This window comes from Calidris pugnax, unplaced genomic scaffold, assembly GCF_001431845.1.
Source record: "Calidris pugnax isolate Ruff unplaced genomic scaffold, ASM143184v1 scaffold39, whole genome shotgun sequence".
NCBI classification, from domain to species: domain Eukaryota; kingdom Metazoa; phylum Chordata; class Aves; order Charadriiformes; family Scolopacidae; genus Calidris; species Calidris pugnax.
Window position 1 is genome coordinate 2,700,791 of NW_015090828.1, and position 26,594 is coordinate 2,727,384.

The following is a 26,594-nucleotide window of genomic DNA, read 5'->3' on the forward strand; positions in this document are numbered from 1 at the left end:
ACTTGTTCAAACACCTTTTTATTAGTTTAAAAAGAAAAATAATTAAAAAAAAATCCACAATACCTAGAGATCCCAAGTGCCCGTGCGGACGGATGCGGGACACGGAGCAGCGTGTCTGACCAAAAGAGGTGAAGCGAGCGGGTGGGGAAGGCAGGAGGGAGGTGGGGAGGGAGACACACACCCTGGTACACGGCTGCACTTCACTTACAGTCGGAGGAGCCTGGCTTACATATATTGCACGGTTGGTTTATGAGGGCAGTGAAAGGCTACAGAGCTGATCGTAGTTAGTCTATGGAGAGCGGGATTTTCCTGTTGCAGTGCCAGCTAATATTTCCATGTATGCTATTGGAATGTTCTCTTTTGAGCTCGAAGTCCCTAAGTTGATTAATTGCCTTCATTTTCACCCTGTGAGAGACGAGAAGACAGGAAAACAGCTAAATATTTCCAGTGGAAAAAATATATAAATAAAATTAGGAGAAAAATCTGTGCTGGGAGTCGCCACATAAAATCCTGATGGCTGTATGTGGTGCAGAAAATAAATGAATTATCCCTTCCTCCCGGGAACCAGACACACTCCTCTCAAACTCAGACCCGTGGGGAGAACGTGGGTGTGATTTTGCACGTGATGGAAGTTGAGCTCGCACGGGGCCGGGCTGCCACCGGCTGGAATGTCCTGCTTTCTGCTGCCAGCTCTGCCCCCCGCCCCGGCACTCGGGCTGACATGAGCACTCATGCAGCCATGAAGTCACCCGGATTAGCAGGGTTCATTTTTGGGACGCCCAAGTGGTAGCACTGGCACCCGAGGTGGGGGGGTGGTAGGTGATGGCTGGTGGAGGGCGGTAGGTGCCAGCTGCGGAGCTTCAGGCAGGGTGGAAACAAGTCAGAGCTTCCAGAGAGGCTGAAAACTGGGGAGGGTGGGTGTGTGGGGTGCCGTGGGGCTCGTGGGGTGGGCAGCCAGAGCCCTCCCCTCCAAAACCCGAACGGGAATTCCATGCTGGGCAGTAAGAGGTCGTCCTCCCAGAGATGGACATTTGATCCAGGGCTTCAAAAAGGCATTGCATGAAAAGTAGTAATAAAAATATAGGAAAATCTAGAGACAAATCTAGCTTGCTATCTAAAAATCTATAGAAAAATCTGCCTTGGTAGCTAAAGCTCTTCTAAAGCATGGCTGCAGCCAGAGAAAAGCTATTCCGCGTGATGATAAACCCACCGGATGACATTAACTATTATGTGTGTGTTTACACGCCCAAACCAAGCAGCGGTTCAGTCTGTGCGACCTGTCACTCCCAGCAAATTCCCGGTCCCAAAAAAGGAAGTGGCAAAAGTGAGGTCACGTGGGCTCAGGTTTTATCAAATAACTCCTGGAAAGGGGAACGCTGATGGGCTTCGCCTGCAGCAGATGTATGACCACAGAAAGCAAAGGGGAGGTGGTCTGGAGGACAATCAGTAACCCGGGTGTGATCTCGCGAGCCCTGGGGCCGCCGGGACGTCACTCACCTCGCCCACGGCCACCGGGGCCCCCTCTCCCGCCGGCTGCTCGGGCGGCTGCGGCGCTGCCAGGTCCTCCTGCCAAGTCACAAGTGAGACGTTTGTCCTTGCCAGCACACGCAGAGTCATCCCCCTAATCTCAGACAGGCTGTTCGAGCAGACTATACGAAACGTGTCTGAGCATTACACACACGAATAAAATACAGGGTTTAATAGATGGCAAATATTGCTCGAAATCCATTTTTCGTGCAGTGTGCTAGAGCAGATGTCTGTGAACAAGCAATTCAATTTCTTACAGCCTCATTTAGGATCTTTTTCACACAGAAAACCAGTTCATTTTCTGAAGTTTTCTTTCTTGTCACAAAAACCAAACAGTTTTGACTCCTTCAATGTGGAGAAATTTGGGAACAACAAATACATTTACCTGGAGTAAAACAGCTTATGCCTAGCCTTTCCCTACCCTGCCTTACTCTAAGCACTCACTGCATAGACTACTCTAATTTTAGATATAGCAATACTGTAGTGGCAGGCATTGATGTCACGCCTCAGATAAAGTTTCATTAATCAAAGGAAAAGCTTTCCTTTGTGTTCGAAGCCCGAACATTTTCAGAAGCACTTTGGGCTCTTCTAGCTACTTCCTCAGATCTTTCAGCTACCTTCCTATTCAAAGAAGAAGGGAAAAGATTTTATTACCAGGCAATTACTCTAAACATGATTTTGCCATGTGGGAAGAGAAGACAATGCCCAGGGAACGGACAGAGAGCAGAAATGCACCTTTGTGGAACCAGCCAGCAAGAGCAGGGGGAAGCAGGAATAGCAGGACCTCTACAGTCCAGCCCCAAATCAGCAGGGAACTCTGCTAAAATTACAAAGCTTCTCTATTCCCTTTGAGCACACATACCCAGCAGTATCCCTGAAGTTTTACTCTCTTTTCCCACATAAAGTCAGGGACACCATAGAAGGAACCTGGGACAAACATATTACATAAAGGGAAAGTCAATTTTGCATGCAAGGGAGATATATCATTTGAATTTCAATATTTTGGAAACAGGAGGCCACTGCTTTCCCTGGTGCCGCTGTTGATGCGGCACAAATCAAATGTCCCCGTCAAACCTACTGGAAACAGAACTTTATGCTCCAGTGTGTTTTGGGGGGCTCCACTCTTCATTGTCCTGTCCAGTCAACAGTAAAAACAGTAGGAGAACACTCCTGCTGCTCTTGGGACTGAATCAGGGAAGAAGAGGTGACGTGAAATAAAAAGGAAAAAATAGACGTATTTCACAGAGATATAAGGTAGATCTCAAGAAAATTTAAGCTGGAAATCGGACTTCAGACCCATTTTTGGCAGGAAGGAGAGCTGGGAGATGGAAGAATTGCAACCTGACTGTCCTGCCATAGGGTTTCTGCTCTCCATATCTTAAGAGATTAACCCACCAAAGAAAGAAAATGGCCAAAATAGGATCCCCAGCCCAGTACTGATGTCTGTCGCAGCTCCAGGCGTTCCCTTCACCTCTCTGCCGAGAGCCAATTAGCTTGTTTACAGTGAGAGCCACGCACTGGGACTGTCTCCATATGAAAAGCACAGTGTGATTTATTATTTTTCTAAGAAAGGTGCCCTTAATTTGCATCATGTTGTTGGCTGAAATGCCTTGCTACCGTCAGCCTGACCTGTGCTAAGAAAGCCCAGGTGACCTAATGATATCCAGTTGTGCACATCACGGAGGCAAGTTTCTGGTCTCCAGCTCCCAGTGTGGCCGGGACTCGGTGCTGCTGGGGACACGGTACCGCTCTGATGGAGCCACTCAGCCACAGCCTTTCCAAAATGAGTGAACTCTCCTGCTGTCAGCAACAGAGCTCGCTACTCTGAATTTCTGGAGCCTGATTCAGCCTCAGGATCCAGGCTTTAAAACATTTCGCATGAGTACAGAGCCATAAAAAGGGACTATACCTTATAACTCAACACTACACGTTAGGTCAAAGGAGGTAAAGAGCCTCAAATTGTATTTTGAAGGTTTACAAGCAGGTTTTTGGACTATTGGGTGGAAAGAAAATAAATCTGCAGTGCAAGCCAATGACCATAGCTGCAACAGCAGGCGCTCTGTAGGATTTTGCAGATGAGGTTACCATCTGCCTGTGAAATTGTGAAGGTGAATCAAAGGCGACTGCTGAAAGCGCTGAGCCACGTTGGGAAAACTGGGGGACAGCCCATAGGGACACAAGGACAAGTGCAGCACACCCCATCTCTCTACAGGGCACGACCACCTACTCTTCCCTGTGGGAGTTCTGGTAGATGTGCAAACAGTCATGGAAAAGTGGATTCCTTCCTCAGGACCATCCTGAGGACACTGCATCTGAGAGTGCTGGGTGGGCTGAAGAATCCCTGTTCAGCTATTGTGCTGCTTATTATATCCCTTAAATCATGCTCTCTGCCAAGACTCTGCTCCAGAAGGATAAAAGTGACTCATCCCTCTATTTTTAGAAAGGGAAGCCAACCGTGTTTCTGGAGAGTGTTTCTAAACTGTGGTGGAGGAACCAGCACAATGGCAGGATGAAGAGGTGTCAGGCCGTGTTGGGGACGTCGCCTCACAGCCTTTTTCTCACGCGCTTCCCACCCTGCCCAGAATAGCGAGCATGAGATGAGGAAGGGCTGCATTCTTCAGCGGGGCGTTAGCTGGCCGGGGAGCTTGGTGAGTAGTCAGGAAAATAATAGACAGAGGAGGAATATGTGATGTACGGGTCTTCCCTTCGGATGGAAAGCCAGAAATTCCTGGGTACCAACCCCCGCTGTAACAGTGACTCACAGCGTGATGTTGGGCAAGAAAGCAAGGGTGACAGTCCAGCTTCCCTGGAGGACAGCGAGAACTTTGCCATTCCTTTCAGTGTTCATCTCCTCATTAAAAGGGATAAAATGTTCTAAGGGAAAGGCAAGTTACAACCATGAAGTAATTAGTAACGCTCCTCCTGCTCTTAAATGGCAAGCAGGTTTTTTTTTCCCCCTCAGAAATTATGTATGTCTTAGAAAAAGCATTTAAAATGATAAAAAACTGATTTAGTTTGTTATAGGCTCTTTTATTCTACTTTTTTTAGGGGGGTGTTGAATCTTATTGGCTAGAGATTAGAGAAAAGTGAGTAGTTTAACATAATAATAAAGTGAAACACAAGACCTTAGAATTAATTACAGGAGTGTTATAAAAATTTTAAAGTATTTTTTATATATAAAAATACATTTGTATATAGAATATATACACTATAGAAGATTTTTATATATAAAATACAATGTTTCACTAAGGCTATGGAACATAGTTACATGTTCAAGTATCACTAGTGAAAAACTCAACAAATTAGGACCTGCCATTTATAAAAATATTCCTGCACAATATTAAGAGGTCTTAAATAGAGCATACTGCAGGCTCCTGGGTTCAGATATTTTAATATGTTTCTTTAAAAACAGATTTTAAAAGCCCACAGATTTAAAAAAAAATTAATTACAATTTGATTCTTCAGATTTCTCTATTTCATTGGTTCTATGGAATTCCCTTTTTCAGCTCAATAACTGTGTTCTATGTTCTGCTGGCTGAGTCTATACATAAAGGGAATTTATACTTTTATCCATATTATGTTACAGGCCAGTGAGTTTTTTTCACCATCCCCCAAAATTCTGTGATAAAAAAAGCTTATCAGGATTATCTTCCTTATCTGACGGAGAAAAGACGCAGAATCTAAATGTTTTATGCTGGAGCATTACTCATCAAAAACTCAACAAATTCGGTAGCAAGCAAGATTTCTTTTCTCATTATTATTATTAGTTTAAGGCTGTAAAACCAGAGAGGTTCACTGGCAACCTAATGTGCTGCAAATTGAACAGCCCGCAATGGGACATCAATTGCATAAGGCGGGGAGAGGTTCAGCCTCCTGTAGCGCTTGTGACCTTGGGCGTTGGAGCAAAAGCAATGCTCCTTGGCAGCATCCCCAAACCACTCCCTTGCAAACCCTCAGGCGACCTGACAGGTCCTATGGACGGGCTGTCCTGGGATGGGTTTCGGGCTGAATGTGCTCGGAGTGATGCTGACAGCTCTGACTAAGAGGTCAACCCGTGATTAAAGCGAGTGGACCCACCGAGAGGACAGAGAGACAGGAGCACAGGGTTCCTCTCTTACCCTACAAACCCAATGTAGCTTTGTTTTCATGCAGCTCACAGCCTAGGGTTTCCAGGGGCTGCTAATACAAATAATACATATTTAATAATGTTTACATTATTGTCCTACAGGATTACTGGGGCACAGCCTTTAGCCATGAAGCCCACACACGGTCCTTGTAGACTTTAAGGCTTCACCGGTGATGCTAACTCAGCTGTTCTGCATGTGAAAAATGTATGCCTGGATGCACTAACGAGAGTGAGAGGGAAGCAGAGAAGTGTCTGTAGGCAGAGTACCCCACCCCACGCTGCTCCTGCAGTCTCCCCTGCTCCATGTGATGCCGAAGGATACCATCAGGGTTCATCACGGCATCAGTGAAGTACAGTGAAGCTTAAATATGAAGGATAAAGCTTAAATACAAAGGGGAAGAGTTTTAACTATTTATTCTACTTAATTGTAAGGTAGTTCAGCTGTTAATTTCCCTGGTCCTTCTGCTTAGCAGCTCTGCCCTCGGTGGCCTCTCAGATGCCCTTGGTTGTCCTCAAACCAGGACACCCTCTCCCAGTAGCACTTGCCCTGCCCAAACTGACTTCCACAGGGAGGTCACTCGTCAGTTGCTGCTTCTAATTCCTCTGGTGCAACTGTCTTAGTGTCAGTGGCATCACAGAGTTTAACTGAACAGAATTAAGGCCCTGAACGTCAACATTTCTTATGCAAAATGTGCAGTGGTTACGAAAGCGGTGAGCTGGGTCGGGGCACGGGACACGTGCGCTAGATCAAGCGCAGAGAGAAACGACGTGATCCAACCAACGCAGAGAAACGACGTGATCCAACCAACGTGCCCAGAGGTGGCACGTAACCCACAACTGCTCAAATAATTAATGGAGTGAAATAACAAAAAGATCAAACCCAATTCAAAACGACAGAGCCGCAAACTGACAATTAAACCATATACAAACTGACAGGGCAAAGAGATCTAAAGGGAAGATCTAGGTGGAGGACGTATGGAAGCATTAGCTACTGGGGAAATTCCTCCAGCCCCCGAGGGACATTTTGTGAGTGTGTGTACCTACACGCACTTGCTCCCGGCCACGTGGTGTCTGCAATGCAGCAAACTTTGTGCTGTGTCATGCAGACAAAGAATTAATCCTCTCCAAGACAGGGATATTTAGTAGGTGGTTATCTCACTGAAATCCCTTAACGCCCACCCCAGGGACTGGGATGGGAGCAGAGCCGCAGACCAGACACCTTACAGATGGGTCTCGCTCCTTTGCATATCAGTGTCCTGGTTTGAGGACCAAAAAACTGTGAAGGGTTTATAGTCTTTCAATTTACGTATTTTTTACCTAATACTTAAATCTCCTCCAAAAGAGTCAATACTTTCTTGTACTCAGTAAGCAGAGTAGTGCCAAAGCCCTGCTAGGCAATGCCAATGCTACTTGAGGTCTGGCACTTGGCACCTCCTTGTAGGCACAGTTACCTCAGCCCCATTTCCTTCTGCCTGGCTCCGACTGCTCCCACCAAGAACATCAAGAAGCAGCAGGCTGCCAACTGCCCCACGTGTGTCCACATTTCAGTGCCTGCCATGTTCCACGAAGGGCTGGATTCTTCCCTATGGCCAAAGTTGCCACCTGATACACCCGCAGAGCTCAACCACCCCGCGGCTGCTGCCCCGGAGCACAGCTTAATCCAGAATCCTTAGAGTTCCCCACTCCTTGCTAGTATGAGCCTGTCACTGATCCCAGCTGTCAAATGCACAGATTAAATGTCAACAAGCTCTCCATAATTGATATTAATACTGGGAATGCTGAGCTGGGGACATGCCTCCTAGGCCACTCGACTCCCCAGATTCAAGTCATCCTGCAGCACCGCTCAGTGCTCACCATGTACTCACACAGATCCCCCGGTGCTTTGAGCAACCCCTCTATAAAGTCAGCAGGGAACAATTGTTGTTGAAAATAGAAATAAGGTATTAGCAACTGCTCTTTGCAATTTAAAAGGAGGAGGATGGGATGGAGCAAGAGCAAGCCTCAGGACTGGATACAACAACACTCTCAAACTTCAGGGGATGGAATGCTTGTGTGTATAATTTCAGGATTGCAAGATTTTAACAGCAGATATTTATTTTTTAAACATCTAACCGCTATACCTTATCACTCAGTGTATCTCCAGTGGGTCTCTCCAACACATTACAGTGCCCAGCACTGCCCTTGGCAGCCTCTGGCTCTATTTCCATTAGCAAATTGTGCAGCACAATAGGAGCAGATCTGGAGAGAGAACAGCTGGTGCCAAGAGCCCAGCACAAGCCCCTGGCTCCTTCCAGGGCCCTCACTCCGGGGCTCTGGCCCCATGGTTATTAACCCATTAGCAGCTGGGATGCACTCAAGAGCTCCATCTTCCATGTCATTGCTATCCCAAAGGTATGTAGTGGATACAACTGAAGTATGGTGAGTGAGGATGACTAGAAGATTTGCACTCCTAATTTCACAGAATCATAGAATGGTTAAGCTGAAGTATTAAGAATTAAGAATGATTTAAGCTGAAGTAAAATGCTAGAGTAGATAACCCCTCTCTTTCACAGAAACAAACATTTTTCCTGAATTTCTTTCTCCTGTGACTTCTTTTGCCTTGCTTTTCTCCTCCCATTTTCATTCTGCTGCCCACCTCTGCTATTTAGCGTGACACCATGATACTGTACCCAAAGCAGTTTCCTGGCTCCCTCATTCAGTCTGCCCTTCCACATGGGACACATCCCACTTTTTTTTTCTTCTTGATCAATCTCCACTTTACCCCTAAGCAGGTGGACGTTGCCAGAAGATGCCAGAATGACAGCTCAGATGCTTAATGCTTTAACCCTCTGGAAAACTCACAGCTTTTGTGTATTGCCTGCAATCTGCATAACCTCAAACCATTATTAGGGTGAAGGAATCACTGGTTTTCTAAGGTACTACCTGTTCAAGGGTGGAAACAGACCATGTTGACTGGTTTGAGTTGTGAAACTAAAACCTGTAAGTTGTAGCTCACCAGTTTTTGAGGAGGGAGCTGTCATTTAGGACTAAAGTGGAAGAGGATTGCTGCTGCTTGGTCCTTGCCAGAAGGGGAGACACTTTGGTATCTGCAGGACTGATTCTTACTATCAGCAAACTCCTGGCTCTCCTGGGTCAACCACCCCATGCCTGGTCAGTCAGAAGGTCAAGGGGGTAGTCTAGCCCACGGAATTAGGAATCATGGGTTGCACTTCTGCAGCCTAACTGCTGTTCCCTGTGGGAATAGAGATTACTCTTATCCCAAGGGCTTAGCAGAACTTCTGTATCTGGCCTTTTCACATGCTTTCAGGAGGACATTTTGCGTCACTCATAGCTGCTGTTCTCCTCTTTTGTTAGGCTATTCTCTCAGGATTTATATGGCGTGTAGAAGTTTTGTTTCACATCACAATGTGTTTATGTGCAGGTCAGGAAATTCATCAGCCGACTGTCTGAACAATTGAAACAATTTTGGCCAGCCTTGCTTCGCTTTGATTCTGGGTTTGGGTTTGTCGTGACTCATCTAGCTCATGTCGCTATCGACGCTTTTGACCACAGCTCCCTCATGAGGGGCAACGCATCCGGGCTTACCAAAGAGCTGCCAACTATCACCCTCATGTTCTGGACAAATGGTTGCTGTTTGTTACCACCCATTGAAAGCAGCTTCTCTAATGATCAACTTTGCCTCCATCTAGGGAGTTGTTCTGCTCCTTTGCATGTCCCTCAATCCCCTGGCTTGAAACAACCCAGTTTGTCAAATTAGTCTGGAGGACAGAAGACGCCTTGTCTGAATCTGGCTTAATCCATGCACGGTTTGGGTCACGCGGCCCTTATCAACAACCGCTTGGTTGTTGTCAAAATCGGCACCAAGCAGAGAAGGAGGGTCATGCTCTCTGCTGGGACCAGGCTTGGCTGAATTGCTGCTGCCCTTGGCTGCCTGCAGAGCTGCTGGGGCTGGGGCTTGGCTCCTTCACATCCCAGAGCTCTGACCCTGCCCTCGCTGCAGCCTGGCTGCATTTCTGCTCAAGTCCCTCCACATAACGCTTCTCTACATCCATAAGAACACAGGGAGCCAGACTCTTGCCAGCAGGGCCCGCTGATGGGACAAGAGGCAATGGGCAAAAATTGATCAATGTAGCCATCTGAACACAAGAAAACACTAATTTTTTTTTCCTGTGAGGGTGGTCAAATGCTGGCACAGGTTTCCCAGACAGGGTGTGGAGTCTCCATCCGTGGAGGTGTCCAAAACCCAACTGAACATGGTCCTGGACAACCTGCTTTCATTGACCTTAAAGGGGGTGGACTAGATGATCTCAAGAGGTCCCTTTCAAACTAAACAATTCTGTAATTAGATATAAAATATTATACAACAATATTAAGCGTTATATAAAAGCAGATATTGCTGAAAGCCTCTCATTAAATAGGTAAAACCATCAACTCTAAATGTTTGCAGTATTTACTAAACTAGATGATTTCAAACTAAACAATTCTGTAATTATATATAAAAGATTATACAAGAATATTAAATGTTATATAAAAAGCAGATATTGCCGAAAGCCTCTCATTAAATAGGAAAAACCATCAACTCTAAATGTTTGCAGTATTTATGACTCTTCTGTCCTGCACATCACCAAAGAAACGAACATACCTTTTTTACAACCCCTGTAGTGGCCACGATGGTCTCTGCTCCTTCTACGGTCTTGTTTGCCACTGTGTTCACGCTGGCTACTACTGCTTCTCCCACCACATTGGCCTGCTCTTTGGTCTTCTCAGCAACTGGAATTTCAACAAAAGCAGAAAGTCAATGAGGTAGACACTGCCAAAAGGCTGCCAAATTCACTGGAACGGGTTGCAAATGAGTGTACCAAGGTAAGAGAAGAAACCAGCCCTGGTACAGTCCTTATTTGGATTTTTTTATATGAGATCATGTCTGATTTTAGATCATGTACGTGAGGGTTTTGTCTGACTCAAAATGCTGCTCAGAGAGCAGCACTGCAGCCTGTCGGTCTTTGTGAGCAACTGGAGAGTGAAAAATTCTCTGTGAGCTGCTAAGAGACAGTTGCACAAATAAGGTATTTGGCATTGCAGACTGTGAATAACCTCTCCCCAGGCACCTTCTGTTTGATTTAATATACCTAGGTAGGAAAAAAAAAAGTAATTCAGTCATGAAATTCTCCAGAAAAAGGATCCATTAATCTCTTTTTAAGGCAGTCCAGACAGCTGCCCTGTCTTGTGGCTTGGGATATGTAAGAGCAGCTCTGGCCCCATGGTTATTAACCCATTAGCAGCTGGGATGCACTTAAGAGCTCCATCTTCCATGTCATTGCTATCCCAAAGGTATGTAGTGGATACAACTGAAGTATGGTGAGTGAGGATGACTAGAAGATTTGCACTCCTAATTTCACAGAATCATAGAATGGTTAAGCTGAAGTATTAAGAATTAAGAATGATTTAAGCTGAAGTAAAATGCTAGAGTAGATAACCCCTCTCTTTCACAGAAACAAACATTTTTCCTGAATTTCTTTCTCCTGTGACTTCTTTTGCCTTGCTTTTCTCCTCCCATTTTCATTCTGCTGCCCACCTCTGCTATTTAGCGTGACACCATGATACTGTACCCAAAGCAGTTTCCTGGCTCCCTCATTCAGTCTGCCCTTCCACATGGGACACATCCCACTTTTTTTTTCTTCTTGATCAATCTCCACTTTACCCCTAAGCAGGTGGACGTTGCCAGAAGATGCCAGAATGACAGCTCAGATGCTTAATGCTTTAACCCTCTGGAAAACTCACAGCTTTTGTGTATTGCCTGCAATCTGCATAACCTCAAACCATTATTAGGGTGAAGGAATCACTGGTTTTCTAAGGTACTACCTGTTCAAGGGTGGAAACAGACCATGTTGACTGGTTTGAGTTGTGAAACTAAAACCTGTAAGTTGTAGCTCACCAGTTTTTGAGGAGGGAGCTGTCATTTAGGACTAAAGTGGAAGAGGATTGCTGCTGCTTGGTCCTTGCCAGAAGGGGAGACACTTTGGTATCTGCAGGACTGATTCTTACTATCAGCAAACTCCTGGCTCTCCTGGGTCAACCACCCCATGCCTGGTCAGTCAGAAGGTCAAGGGGGTAGTCTAGCCCACGGAATTAGGAATCATGGGTTGCACTCCTGCAGCCTAACTGCTGTTCCCTGTGGGAATAGAGATTACTCTTATCCCAAGGGCTTAGCAGAACTTCTGTATCTGGCCTTTTCACATGCTTTCAGGAGGACATTTTGCGTCACTCATAGCTGCTGTTCTCCTCTTTTGTTAGGCTATTCTCTCAGGATTTATATGGCGTGTAGAAGTTTTGTTTCACATCACAATGTGTTTATGTGCAGGTCAGGAAATTCATCAGCCGACTGTCTGAACAATTGAAACAATTTTGGCCAGCCTTGCTTCGCTTTGATTCTGGGTTTGGGTTTGTCGTGACTCATCTAGCTCATGTCGCTATCGACGCTCTTGACCACAGCTCCCTCACGAGGGGCAACGCATCCGGGCTTACCAAAGAGCTGCCAACTATCACCCTCATGTTCTGGACAAATGGTTGCTGTTTGTTACCACCCATTGAAATCAGCTTCTCTAATGATCAACTTTGCCTCCATCTAGGGAGTTGTTCTGCTCCTTCGCATGTCCCTTAATCCCCTGGCTTGAAACAACCCAGTTTGTCAAATTAGTCTGGAGGACAGAAGACGCCTTGTCTGAATCTGGCTTAATCCATGCACGGTTTGGGTCACGCGGCCCTTATCAACAACCGCTTGGTTGTTGTCAAAATCGGCACCAAGCAGAGAAGGAGGGTCATGCTCTCTGCTGGGACCAGGCTTGGCTGAATTGCTGCTGCCCTTGGCTGCCTGCAGAGCTGCTGGGGCTGGGGCTTGGCTCCTTCACATCCCAGAGCTCTGACCCTGCCCTCGCTGCAGCCTGGCTGCATTTCTGCTCAAGTCCCTCCACATAACGCTTCTCTACATCCATAAGAACACAGGGAGCCAGACTCTTGCCAGCAGGGCCCGCTGATGGGACAAGAGGCAATGGGCAAAAATTGATCAATGTAGCCATCTGAACACAAGAAAACACTAATTTTTTTTTTTCCTGTGAGGGTGGTCAAATGCTGGCACAGGTTTCCCAGACAGGTTGTGGAGTCTCCATCTGTGGAGGTGTCCAAAACCCAACTGAACATGGTCCTGGACAACCTGCTTTCATTGACCTTAAAGGGGTTGGACTAGATGATCTCAAGAGGTCCCTTTCAAACTAAACAATTCTGTAATTAGATATAAAATATTATACAACAATATTAAGCGTTATATAAAAGCAGATATTGCTGAAAGCCTCTCATTAAATAGGTAAAACCATCAACTCTAAATGTTTGCAGTATTTATGACTCTTCTGTCCTGCACATCACCAAAGAAACGAACATACCTTTTTTACAACCCCTGTAGTGGCCACGATGGTCTCTGCTCCTTCTACGGTCTTGTTTGCCACTGTGTTCACACTGGCTACTACTGCTTCTCCCACCACATTGGCCTGCTCTTTGGTCTTCTCAGCAACTGGAATTTCAACAAAAGCAGAAAGTCAATGAGGTAGACACTGCCAAAAGGCTGCCAAATTCACTGGAACGGGTTGCAAATGAGTGTACCAAAGTAAGAGAAGAAACCAGCCCTGGTACAGTCCTTATTTGGATTTTTTTATATGAGATCATGTCTGATTTTAGATCATGTACGTGAGGGTTTTGTCTGACTCAAAATGCTGCTCAGAGAGCAGCACTGCAGCCTGTCGGTCTTTGTGAGCAACTGGAGAGTGAAAAATTCTCTGTGAGCTGCTAAGAGACAGTTGCACAAATAAGGTATTTGGCATTGCAGACTGTGAATAACCTCTCCCCAGGCACCTTCTGTTTGATTTAATATACCTAGGTAGGAAAAAAAAAAGTAATTCAGTCATGAAATTCTCCAGAAAAAGGATCCATTAATCTCTTTTTAAGGCAGTCCAGACAGCTGCCCTGTCTTGTGGCTTGGGATATGTAGAAGGATCCCTTAGGGTCCCCAACACTGTGACTACTTGACAGGAGTCTCCCAAAGCCCACAGTTTTGGCCCAACAGGACCTGATGCAAGTAAATCCTCTCTGCATGCTGGGCAGCACTCTTAGCATCATGAAATATCTAAATTGCTGTGAATTATCCAAGTCTGCCAAGTAACATTTGTTAGATTTTTTTGACCTGTTCTACTGGTTCAATATTTGCTCCCATCCACACGGACTGCAAATGCCAGACCCTGACCCATCACTCCTGGCAAGCATTCTCCATTCATCAAATAGAAGGTCACGCAGATCAGCGGTAGTCCCCAGAGACCTTCCATTTGGCAGGAATGATGGCCTTATCAAGACATCCAGCAACACAGAACAGACTTCCACATCCCTCTCAGGGCTGTGCTCTTACCTGAGGTCACGCTTTGCACTACACCTTCCTTGGTTTTGGTACCTGTGAAAGGAAACACACGGTCCGTCAGTGCTATCTGGCAAAGAACCCCCTGGTTTCTAGACACGGGCAGCTTCCTATTCTTATTGGATGCGGTGGGGACCCATGGTGCCAGCACCTCCTGCTAAGTCACAAGCCATTTGTAGCACTGGCAGAAGGGACCAGCTTCCTTCCCCAATATAGTCAATGAGTCCCTTTTTGTTGGGAGTTGGAGAACTTCAACCTTAATTTGTCTGGAGATGTCTAGACCTGAAAAATTTTGATTATACCATGCTGAAGTATGAAAAACTGCCCCTGGAATATTTCCAAAATGAAAAGAACAGTCAAGTGAAGATAAATCAATGTTAACCTAATTATAAAAATAAATGTCACCTGGCAAAATCTCACCTACTTCAGTCTTTCAAGACGAGTCACATCTGTTACTCTCCCCTGCCTTTCAGCAGGATACTTGGTTGCAGTGGTCATTTAAAGCTTCATTCTACAGCTCTAGTAAAGACTCGAGGCTGGATGTGCAGAAGCACCACCCACCTACTACACACCTAATTACTAGATTCCCATTTTGGTGCCCCAGCCTAGGCTGTAAGTGCCTGCGTGCAGCAATATACAGAATGTAGATGTTTTTATCTCAAATTTTGAAAGTACACCGTATGTATGCTTACATTGTAATTTATCTTGCTGTTCTGAAGGCAGAAAAGCTAACAGGATGCAAGGGCATTCAGTTCAAAACACAAGTAGCCCTTAAGGAATAGTTAGCCTCTGTGGGTTTCCTCCAAGGCTGAAGTGACCTGTTACACATCTCTTTGATTTGTATACTGCAGCACGTATGATAAATTACATGGTAGATGGGTAGCCTCCCCTCTCCCCCAAAACTAGATGCTTTTTCACATTCCAAAAATAAAGGATCAAATTTATCTCTGTTGGAAGTTAAATAAACATGTGCCAAAAGGTTTCACTGGTCCCACCTTACTGTATTTTATAAATCATCTGCACCTATGCAGGCTCTTTTCAAGTTTCCCATGCTGATAAAACAAAATTATTTTTATGGCCAACTGTCAGAATGATAGCAATAGAAAGCCAGGCAGATCTTTAACTCCAGAGGTACTGGAGCATCCATGGGTGTGGTGGGAGAAGTCAGCTACAAACCACGTCACGTTCTCATGAGCAGCCTGAAAAACAAAACAGGTGCAGCGCCCTGATAACAACAGATCCAGCCCCGCTCTGTTCTGCCTGATGCATGTGATGTATTATCAAACGTAATTCCCAATTGTTGATTTATTTGGGTGGTTGTACTGGTTGCCTGGGGCAGAACAAAGCTGTTCTATTACAATATGCCCTCAACGTTTCACTCCACCCTCCCAAACTGTGTTAAAACTGAAGAGATTAAATCTTCATACTTTATACGTGCTACTGCTGTAAACTGCAATTCCTAATGATGCATAGCATACATGTGCACTGCTGTAAACTGGATTTAATAACGGTGCCCATGACACACAAAGGTGTACAGAAGCAGAGCAGTGAGCAGATGAATGAGAGCTCCTGATGGGGCCAAACGCATACTGGGTTCAGCCCCCATCCTGCTTCACTCCCCCTCCCACTGCCATTCCAATAAAAGACTGCCACAATATTGATGTGGCATACAAGATCTTCTCATATCACACGCAGATGTTCAAGTTTAACCCTTCTTGGCTGTTTTTTGGGCAAAGAGCTGTTATTAGGTAAGCAAAGTATATAATTTGCTGTACTACCCTTGCATACGTTTCAGTCTTGCAGTAAACACAGACAGTGAAACAAGAGTTGTACTTCTGTATTTTTTTTTTTTTACCAGACTTTTTATTTAAGATGGCTATCTGGGCTCAAATCTTTTGCAAGGGAAGGGGAGTGGGTGAGGGCCATATTTTCTGCTGGAAAATAATGGAATTAATAAATAAAGGAGGGATGCAGGCAGAAGAAAGTTACCCGAACCCATTTCAGGACAGAAGTGATGGCAGTGGGAAGTGCCACCGCTGGGGAGAGCCTGCCTCCTCTCCCGAAACGTGTCTCCTCACCACACCCCATGACTCAGGCTCAGCATCCATCCAGACCACATGAAACCTGACCTTCCGCCGCGTACCCTTGCCAGCAACCCGCATCTTTTGAATCAGAAAGCAATCACCTGATGCTCAATCTCATTTCACTCATTAGTCCTTGCCTGCGGCTTGTGTACACAGAATTAAAAGTTCATGCATCCTGCCTTTGCTGAGTGCTGTGAGTCATCTGTAATAGCTTCAGCATCAGAAGGGTGCACCCAAGGTGGTGGAGCGCTGTGCGGTGGGAGAAGAGTTATGGCAGAAAAGGATATTATGATGCACCATAAATCCTGCTGGATTTTGTGCTGGAGTCGCTTTGTTTAAGTGACACTTGGTGTGTTGGGGCTTTCTTCGACATGCACGATTGAAAGCTGCTCTGGAAAACTAGAAGGACATTCTTTGTTGAGGCTTCCTGAACTATAGTATTAAACAGTATTAATGACTTTATACTCAATACTCTGATGCAGCTTTGCATTAACTTCATTAATTAACTTCAGCATCACTTATCCCCCTATTTAAACCAAATAAAAAAGGCAGCCTGCAACTTCTGGATATGTTAACCATCAAGAACCCTCAGCTGCTCCAGCACACCCAGAGGCTGTTACAGTTTGAAGGTGGCCTATGCTACAGGATTCGTCTCTCTTCTCGTGCACCCTCTTCTCTACCCTCTGTGTTCAGCAAGCCATGCAGTGGGGCAGGAGCACCCCAGGCTCATGACTCCCCCAGCGATGGCAGCATCTGTAAGCAGCCCAGCTGTGGCCCGCATTGCGGTGCTAGCACAGGGGGGAGGCACCTCGGGCACGGATTGTGGGAACTGAGCCCACGTGTCTCAGAGAGAAGGGATGAGGTGGCCGCAGAGGCCCGATGACACCGTCCGCTCCAGGCGGATGCCTCTGCCTGAGCATTTTTTTCTCCTGGGGCGGCAGCGAGTGACTCACCAGAGGCGGTGGTTGTGCCCAGATGTCTGGAATCATCCTTGGAGAGTCAGTGATGAGTTAACACGAACCTGAATCAAAGTCAGGGATCTGCTTAATCCTTCCTAGGCTTTGGGGTACCACTAACACCACCAATTTCACAACTTTCTGAAAAGACCCTCAAGCTTTTATACAAGTATTATTTTCTCCTAGCATCCAAAAAATCAGGTTGCATCACATAACACTCTAGCCCAAACTGCCGGGATAGGGCTCTGCAGAGGAAGGAACAGTTCAGGTCTCTGATTAACCCTTCATGTGTCATAGAGTGAGAAAAGGTGGCATTGACAATATACTAATCCCTCCAGTTTTAATCAATATACCTGGCCTCTACCTTTTCCATTTAAAAATATTTTTTCTGAGTTAACCAGAATTTTTTTTTCCTGCCGGTGAAAGACTGAATATTTCCCAAAGGGCTGAGCATCCCCCAGCGTGCAACAGGAACTGCATCACCCCCAAAGCAACGCACTATCCAGTGCATGACAGGGCAGGAACTGGCAGTATACAAAAAAGCCCAACAAACCAAAACGAAAAAGGAAAAGGAGAAAGCACTTCATCTTCACCTTGATCCTTATTTGATCCTCATTCAGAGATCTAGGTTTTTAGAAGGCTTTTAGAAAACTTCATTGAAAAGGTTAGGGTCTCATGAGCAGACTCTGTACCTCACGGCTGTGCAGAAATGAAAGCCAGGTCACAGTACGGAGATGTACAACATGACTGAATGGGGATGTGAGGAATTATGTATAAAAATTTGGAATAATCCTTTCTAACATCACTCAAATCAGGACACAGCCGGAGCAGTAGGGATGCCACAACTTGGCACTTAGATGTGACGTTTCACAGGCTGGTGTTTCAATTACTGTAGTTAGTTTAATTATTTACAGGGATGCTGTTTACCTTTTTTCTTGTGAGTCAGCTTCAAATTGAAATGTGAACTGTTACATACGTTCATTCACAGCACGCCAATAGCTGCCAATTTCAGGATGAAGACATTACCAGGTCTGTGGCACATAAAGTTTGTATTTAATTTGTAATTTACAAATATATATATCAGGAGCTATATAACTGTTTTAAATATAGTAGCTACGTACAGCTGCGGATGTTGCAGCATGACAGCAGGAAGAATCTGCATGTAAACTTTCTTACTAAAAAAAACCCCTCACTCCTACATCTGGCAAACATAAAAAGCTGTGTGAGGTGCAGTAATCAGGACCAAAGTAATCAGTCTGGGGAAACTTCATAGATTTTATAGTATCTGGAATATCTGACCATCCAGCCATATAATTACATGTGCTAGGTAGTGGAGATACTGGATTTCAAGGGTGACCTTGAAGGGGAGGTTTCTGAAACAGCACATTAGCTGAGAGAGGTCTCTAGCAGGAGAGCAGGCACAGTGTTTTCCAGATCCTATCCCGTGGGCAAAATGAATTTGGGTGTCCCTTGTAAAGCAAGATTAATGCGTACATGGGGAATGAATCAGGCTGGCGAACAGGAGAAGGATTACAGGTTAAAACAGTATGTTTGTGGGGAAACAGATGCATCCTCCAACCCCACTTAATAACACTGCTGGCTCCCCTCAGGGACCTCAGTGTGTGTCTCACAGCGTGGAGGTGAGGTGGAGATCAGCAGTGCTCGGGGAAGTACTGACTCACTCTGCAAGTGAACAGCAATAACAAAAACCTTCCAAAAAACCTGGGCTTAAGCCCTTTTGCATTGTTTTAGTTCTGCCTCCCACAGAGTAGTGGCTATTTCTATGTCTATTTTGCAGTGGGGGAAACTGAGGCACGGGGAGGATGAGGCACCCCAGGCGTACCAGCCATTCTGTGACAGAGCTGAGGATGTTATCCAGACCTCCCACCATTCACTCCTAAGCTTTAGCCACAATATCATCTCCCCAGACTTTCTCAGAAACAAACTACGTGACAGCTCATGCTCAAACGTAGACTGAAAACAGTTCTCTCTTACCTACATACATCACCCCTTCTTTGGTCTTCTCTGCAGCCTCCGTCACTCCCTGCTTGGTCTTTTCTGCAGCAGCCACCACACCTTCTTTGGCAATGGAGAAACCTTTCTTAAAGACATCCATTCTTGTTGCTTCCTAGGGTATTACCTGGACGATCTGAGTGAGGGACAGCAGCAAAAAGCACCTGCAGACCAGGACTGCACCGTGCAGCCTTACCCTCGGTGGATACGCGGTTCCCCTGCCAGTCTCTGCCTTTGCTCTTACTTCTCTGCTGGATGAAGGCAGAGTGAGACAAACCTCACAGCCTTCGCCGGCTCTTATTGATGAAGTGCGCTGCAGTGTAGCCAATGCCTGTGAACAGCTGATACTGAAATATTAATGATATGGATCTGCTTGGGAAGATTTAAGAAGGGAGGGGGAGAGGAGGAGGAGGAGGACGAGGACGACGACGACATCGGTAGGTAAGGGACTGTCTGGAAAATTTCCAGACAGATAAAGCTTTTAAAATAAACTGCAATGCTCTCACTCAAGGATGCTCTCATGTGAAGAGGGAGACTTTTTATCTGAAGAGCTGAGTTCCTGAAAGGGCATCTCCCCGAGGCTGCTGCAGGAGGCAAACACAGGCTCTCCTGGGTTCCCAGGGGCTGGAGAGCATGTAAAGCTGCAGCGTCTGTAGCAAACAAACAGGGTCAGGTTTCTTGGTCTGGCAGTTACCAGAACCCATCCTGCACAAAACCCCAACAAGAACATTATTTCTAGTAAACACTGAGAGAAAAGGGGAACCAGCTAGAGCTTGGTGCTTGGTGCCACGTTTGTCAAGTCTGAAGTTGGCCCCTCAAGGAATTAAGTATAAATTACGGTTTTTGCTCAGCTGCACTTCCATTACAATAGTTCATTTCTGAAAAATCAGATGCCTGTTGGGGGAAATCCTGTTTCCTATTTGTTTCTCTGAGTTGCTGTAGACAGAGCTTCGCTGCTGCAGAGCGAGACAAAGCTCTGTCTACAGAGGTCTCACGTCAGAGGTCTCACCAAGAGCACAGTCGAACCAGAGAATCATCCAGCTGGATACTGACACCAGGGAAATCTTACAGTTTGCAGAGAGGGTCCTCCCAGCCTCACGGCTTCACTAGGAAAAAATACCAAAAAGTATCCTTGTTAATTGCAGTTGGATATCCTAAAGTGCTTAAAGTTAAACTCAAGATAATTGTTTTCTGAAGTAGATTCTGAGTGGCCTGAATCAGCTATTGTCCCTCTAGCACAAACTGAAATTCGGTGCAAGCACCTGTGAAAGCAATTGCTGGTGCAAGAAAGTGATTATCTATTTTTATTATTGTTTAATGGTGTCATATCTGAAACCATGGAAGTCATAGAGCACAAATCCTGACCAGCTTTGGCTGCTCTTCCTTGCCAGGCAAACAGAATATGAACTTCAGAGGTTTAACTGCACCATGTGAGGGTAGCACACCATAGCATCAAGAAGTGTGGTGGTCCATAAGAAATGCCACCACTAGTTGCCAGCCTGGAAGGGTCAGATGGGGAATGACTGCGGAGAAAAGACACAAGTCCAAAGAAAAAATGACATGTCTGCACATACAAGCAGACAGGTGCACAAACATAGTTCTTACTGTGGAAGTAAGCTTATTTCTTTAATTTTGGGGGTCATTTTTTTACTCCATACTGAAACAGCTGAAAGACTGTTGATCTGGAAAATAACGTACAGATTTCTTAACCTTTTTCTTACAAATGGGTCCCCTTATAAATGAAGAACAAATTTCCATTTGAATGTAGAGTAGCCAAATCTCTGACAGACTAATAAATGCATCAATTGTTAATTAAAAAAAGTGCAAGATTCAGGGCATCACGACATAGCAATTATTATAAGAGCTCTCATTGTTCTAGACAGTTGCAGCAAGGAGTGAAAAAAAGGTTTTTCTTACTATTTTTTAAAATTTCCTTTAGGTGGCCAATTGACCGCTATCCAGGATGCACGGCTGGGGCTCGCTTCTGCCCCTGGTGTATTCTTGGACTGAAGATATTCATGTTTTATTGTATCATACAACCAGTGGTTTAAGCTAGCTGCTCTTGGAGTCAGTTGCAAGACTCTCATTGATTTCATTGGGCACAGAGCAGGATTCTTGTTTTTACTACATTCAGTAAAAAGTAAATTTGCCATCTTTGGGAATGGCTACCAGGCCCATTTCCTTTTGCATTGGACTTTCAAAGAGCATTAAAGCAGAGCACGGTACTTCCCAGGGTTGCGGGTTTTGCTGGTATTTTCAGGAGAAAGTCTAGCCTGATAAGGCTGAGTGAGAAGTGTATTTTGATTTTGTTAAGCTCTTGTTCTGCATTGTGATTTGTAACAATTGAATTCTACATATTTTGCATTGCTATAAAAGGTAACAAATACATGAAATATCAAGCCATCCTGGGATGTGAAACATGAATCATCACCAGACTGAATTGGTCGGTACTCGAGTGGGATACTCCTTTCCTGCCTTTTCCTCTCCCCATGACCTTCCAAAAGAGCTCACAAGAGGCATTTAAATGCTGCTGGATCAATCCCAAGGCAGCAGGCAGTTTGCACAGGCATTGTTCTACCTTGAAACCCTTTTAGGAATGCCCTGGACTCAGGACAATATCGTAGATTATCTCTATAGGGTAAGCATCAATAACTGCTCCTGAACGTTTGCCACCCCATGGCAACTGCGGTATCCTATTTCTATTCTAAGCAGAGGATTCAGTTCTGATTTGTTGCCAATCCTACCTTGGACAAACTTAACAACAGGAGTTAATGTAAGCAACCTTGGCTTTCAGACTTTGTGAGGATCTCAACTTCATGCCCAAGAAAACAATATTTCCCTTATATTGGATAACAGTCAGCAGCTAAAGAGAAGCTCCTCCAATGGGCCATTCAAAGAAACCAAGTTCCCAGTTCACCTGGCCGCAACCTCTTTTTCTCTGTTACCTACTTTGGGGCACTGGGGAGAAGTCAGTTAAGGTAGACATTAAATTGCACACCCCACCCCACCCCCCCCCTTTTTTTTTTACTATTGCACTTCATCTGTATCACTTTGTAAACAAATTTGTGTCTCACAAACATTTAGCTGATCTGCGTAATACCAAAAGAAAGCCTCGTCTTGATTTGTGCAATGACAAACCATTCAACTGTTAATGATTTAAAGTGTGAATTCTGGCTATACAAGGCTTGTTCAGTGAGTTTCTTGCTGCATAACACCATAGTTCCTGGCAAGTCTTGAAACGTGCAGTCCCCACACACCTAAACCTCTCTCGGGTGTTGGTGGCTAATACCCGGCAGCAAACCTTTGTGATGCCTGCCAGTAATTCTGGAATATGGGCAAGACAAGCCTAACTCAAGTCTACCTATTCCCAAAGCACAGAAGAAAGGAAAAGAAAACAATGCAAAGCAGAAATCAATATTCCCTGACCTCTACTGTCTGACTTTTCTCTGTGTCTGCAGCAGACTAAAGCAGGATTTTACTTAATTTTTGTCTCTTCCCTCTTTAATTTTCTCAATTGCAACAAATCCATAACCTCATCCTTTAATGGTCAACTTACGCTGGAGACTATCAGCTGACAAAGGCATCCCACTGGATGAAAGGAGTGAGATTTGGTCATATTCTATTAAAGTACTTAAATGGTGCATGACGTTTGAAAGAGAGGTAAGGAAAAGAAAGACAGACTGTTTTTGTGGCTGGTAAAGATCCTCTATTTCAGGAAGTTTTTGTGTGGAGAACAATATTAACATTAACAGGATCAAACCTTGAGCTATATAAACAGAAATCCTCCCTCTCTCCATTTATGAAAACTTCAAAATGCCGAAAGGAGAACTGTCTTAGATTGTTCATTTCCATGCCCTAACAAAAACAAGCAGTTCTGTCTGACATCCTCTTGGCAAACAGTCTAGGACTTGAATCCCTGCATGTACGTTTGCATAGCTAATGAGTAATTTCCTCTGCCAGGGAAGGAGTAGCATGAAGGCTGATGGACGAGCCATCTTTAAGGCACACGTACAGCCAGCAGTGCTGCCAGCACAGCACTCAGCAGTCTTTCATGACTGATCTCTGCTATTGAATACCAGTGATAGCTTTTGAACAAACTAATAAAAATATAGTCAACGAGAATTCATTTCACTCCTCCGAAGGACAGACGACTGGAAGGAGCCCTTCCAAGCCCAGCATCCCCCCTCTGACACTCCTCTCCCCCTGCTCCCCTGCCCCGGAGCTGCTGCACAGGCACGTGTGCGCATCGGCAGCGGGCAGGGAATGAGACAGCGTTTTCTGAAAACCAGTGCCTAATGAGAAGTTATTCCCTTGCTGCGCAGCCATCGACACAACTGTCCTATTCATCTGCCCAGGCATAAAATCCTTTCGGTTATTCAGTCTGCTTCAGAGATTTGGAGCTGGGATATGTGAATGTAAAGGAACACATCATTATTAAAATAATGCCCACGTGCTTGTTAAAACAATTCCAGCTTTTCTTGTCTTTTAAAACATTTTTCCAAGGCTTTTTTTTCTTTTCTTTTAAATACACAGATTCTGAATTTAAGTCTATAATTAAGAGCACTACAGAATATGCAGTGAATCTGGGAAAATACAAAAGAAACAAATAAATCTGAATCTATCAATTGAAAATTTAATTTCTAAGGGCTCTTTCTCCAGAGAGACACCGGTGGAACGGCCAGTGCATTTACTTTTCAAGTACGTACAAGCCATTTATCAAGCATATTGTTTGGCACTGTTTACTGCATGGTCACCCCCCTCCTACCCAGCTGTAGCTGCAGGGCTCTGACTCTAAACAAACTGAAAGGGGCCAAGATGAGATTTTTACACCTTACACCGATTATCCAGAAGACTCGATTATGGAATTGCAAACGGGGCATTGAATTCTCAGGGCAGGCAATGCTGGAGGGGGTTAAGAACTGTGTTTAATGGAAATTGTTATAATTACAAGGCAAAACTAGTTTGAGGTCTGAAGATCAGTTTTAAGTATTTCTCAGAAATACTTGGGGACAAATTATTTTCATAAATAAGGGCACAGGAAAAAAAAGCCACAAATGGCAAGGGACCAAGAGTGGAGGAACAATATCTACCACCTGTCAAATTTAGTTGCCAAAACAAAGAGTGAGTGGGGTGGGCTTTTTGGCTAGCTGTTCTGAGAACTGCTAGAAACTTCTGAGAAGTATCTGGGCAGCTCCAAACATCTCCACGCTGTTATTAACATGTCACTTACTGGCAGGGTTTCATGTATACCTTTGGAGTAACATTTATTTCCAAATAATTTTCCAAATTACATTTTAAATATGGTTTATCTCACCCATTTTCTATTCCAGCAATGGTGCCCAGCTCTGTAACGTACACCAAGCCTAAAGCAGGCAACTGAAAAGTGAAAAGATATCTCTTGATGTTAGGTGGTGCAGAGTTGTCTTTCTCATCTAGAAAGTACCTCCTAGAAGAGATTGACCTCAGAACGCACTGAGCAAATCATTACAGCAAATGGCCTTGTATATCTGTTTTCCCTGGTTCCATGAGGCAAAGTTGTGGTGTATTTTGTTCCTAAATAGATACACCCCTCATACCTGCTCCTCTACAGATGCTAAAGCAAGAAAACTTACAGCTCAGTCTGCCAATGAAAGTAATGTTATGAACCAACAATATAACCTGAATGTGCAATTCAGACACCCCAAATCAGAACAGCTATTAGACAGAAACTTTAACTAGTGTTCAGTAAGGAGGGTCCCTTGAATAATTCATGCCTTCTATGAGTTCGTGGCAGCACCCTATGCTACGCCCATCACAAGGAAAGAGACACCAGTCACTGCCACGCTCAATATTTTAACATCTTTCATAACTGCTACTAAAAAGTCATTCTAAATTATTAACTGGCTGAGCATCTGTGCCTCCTGATTGCTGTACTCGTAGGCAGCTTCATTGAAAAGGCACAGAAAATGGGTTCTTGCACCTGAAGGAGCAGCAGATATTCCAAGCCAGGAGGACAGCAGAGAAACACTGCCCCACCTCTTGGGAGGTATCACATCCATGAAGAATAAAGGCTTAATGGATGAGTTAAGACTAATTGGAAGGGTATATATTGAAAGACAAGTCCAAAAGGTTTGGAAGTCAGTCACATGTGGGACAGCTTCAATATCTCTAGCATAAAATCACTTTTCTGCAAGCCATGATCACACAGCAGTTCAGATTACAAACCTGTTGTTTGTTTTGTCTCATGTTTGCTTCAGTTCCTTCCCAATAATGGGTCTTATTAAGTAAACAAACACAATGCTTAGGTCACATTCAGTTACTTGGAAGAAAGGCACATTTGTATGCGAAACATGGCACATAAAATATTCACACATTAACATGTATTATAGCAGGATGCAAACAATTCTGAAATAAAAGCAGCAGGAAGGAACAGAGGGAAGTTGCTTATTTCTTTCAATCTTCAGTCCAGAACTTGTGATTTCATCTCCCTGGAGAAGTGATGACAACAGCAAGAGCAGGTTTTGCCCTCAAAATTATCAAAATCTCTCTCTGCTTTGCCCCATGTGCCACTGTTGCTGCCCTAGGGCTTAATTGCTCTTACACAGCAGTGCCTATCACAGGTCAGTAGGGGCAATTCTGCAGTTTTCTAGGTTCTTCCATTAAGCATAAAGTAGGCCATCAGAAGGACAGGGTCCAGACCCAACCAGTGATAAGGAGATACAAATCCACAGCCTTTAATAACAAAATCTTTCCAGGCTTTTGGAAGCCTTATCCTCTTATTTTTCAGATGCCATTGGAATGACTCCAAAAAAGCTTTACCTTTAATGCTCTGCAGAGGCGTGCTGAACTTTGGGCTGTGGATCTCATCATTCAAACGGAGACATGACCTAGCAGCCCTGCACCAGAATTCCCACCTCTTCGTCAGTGGAGAATCATTCTCTCTCCTTATATTCTTAAAAATGCAAAGGCGCATCCCCCTGCAAGACAGTGAGAAAAGAAATACAGTTTATGATAGCAACAAAACTAAAAGCAGCACCATCAAGTAAAGCAAAACCAGTAAGAAAGCTACATCCAACCTCCACAGCCTTTTAAATTTATTTATTTATTATTAGGATGTGGTGACAGGGCTAGCTCTTGACAGCAGCTCTTGGCAAGTGTTTTTTTGTGACACTAATTAAAAACACACAGACACACACAAAAGTAGGCACCACATCCAGAGATGACAACCCAAGCAGAAATTCTGAAAAAGGCTCAATAATCCTGACCTCTCTGAAGGCCAATTTCATGAAAATCTTCCACTTTGATAGGAACAGTCTGATTCACAGAGCTGCTTTGCAAAGGCTACACAAAAATGGATGTTTGTGAACTCTTTTTTGCTGTGCATTTACTCTGAATCCTTTAACACTCATAATTTGTTATTGTTGCGGATGGAAATACTTGGCACGGTTATGATT

At 44.6% G+C, this 26,594-nt stretch overlaps 1 protein-coding gene across 2 annotated transcripts; it reads right to left on the reverse strand.

Annotated features, from left to right (window-relative positions):
- Positions 1-26,108, reverse strand: SNCG (synuclein gamma). Of its 2 annotated transcripts, XM_014940563.1 has the most exons (6): positions 25,960-26,108; positions 19,144-20,267; positions 14,103-14,144; positions 10,296-10,423; positions 1,498-1,566; positions 1-405 (listed from the first exon to the last, which is right to left on the reverse strand). In XM_014940563.1, exons 2-6 carry the CDS (start codon positions 19,262-19,264, stop codon positions 385-387), a joined length of 381 nt encoding a protein of 126 aa, XP_014796049.1. In that variant the 5' UTR covers positions 19,265-20,267; positions 25,960-26,108; the 3' UTR covers positions 1-384. The 2 variants fall into 2 exon arrangements, with proteins under 2 accessions (XP_014796049.1, XP_014796048.1); XM_014940562.1 differs by lacking the exons at positions 10,296-10,423; positions 25,960-26,108 and adding an exon at positions 13,090-13,217 and having other exon boundaries at positions 19,144-20,026.
- Between the last annotated feature and the right edge of the window lie 486 nt (positions 26,109-26,594).

Coding starts and splice junctions, on each gene's coding strand:
- SNCG (XM_014940563.1), bottom strand. CDS start 19,264: ATGGATGTCTTTAAGAAAGGTTTCTCCATTGCCAAAGAAGGTGTGGTG. Junction 14,145..19,143: donor AGAAGGGGTGATGTATGTAG/GTAAGAGAGAAC, acceptor TTCCTTTCACAG/GTACCAAAACCAAGGAAGGT. Junction 10,424..14,102: donor AGTGCAAAGCGTGACCTCAG/GTAAGAGCACAG, acceptor TTGAAATTCCAG/TTGCTGAGAAGACCAAAGAG.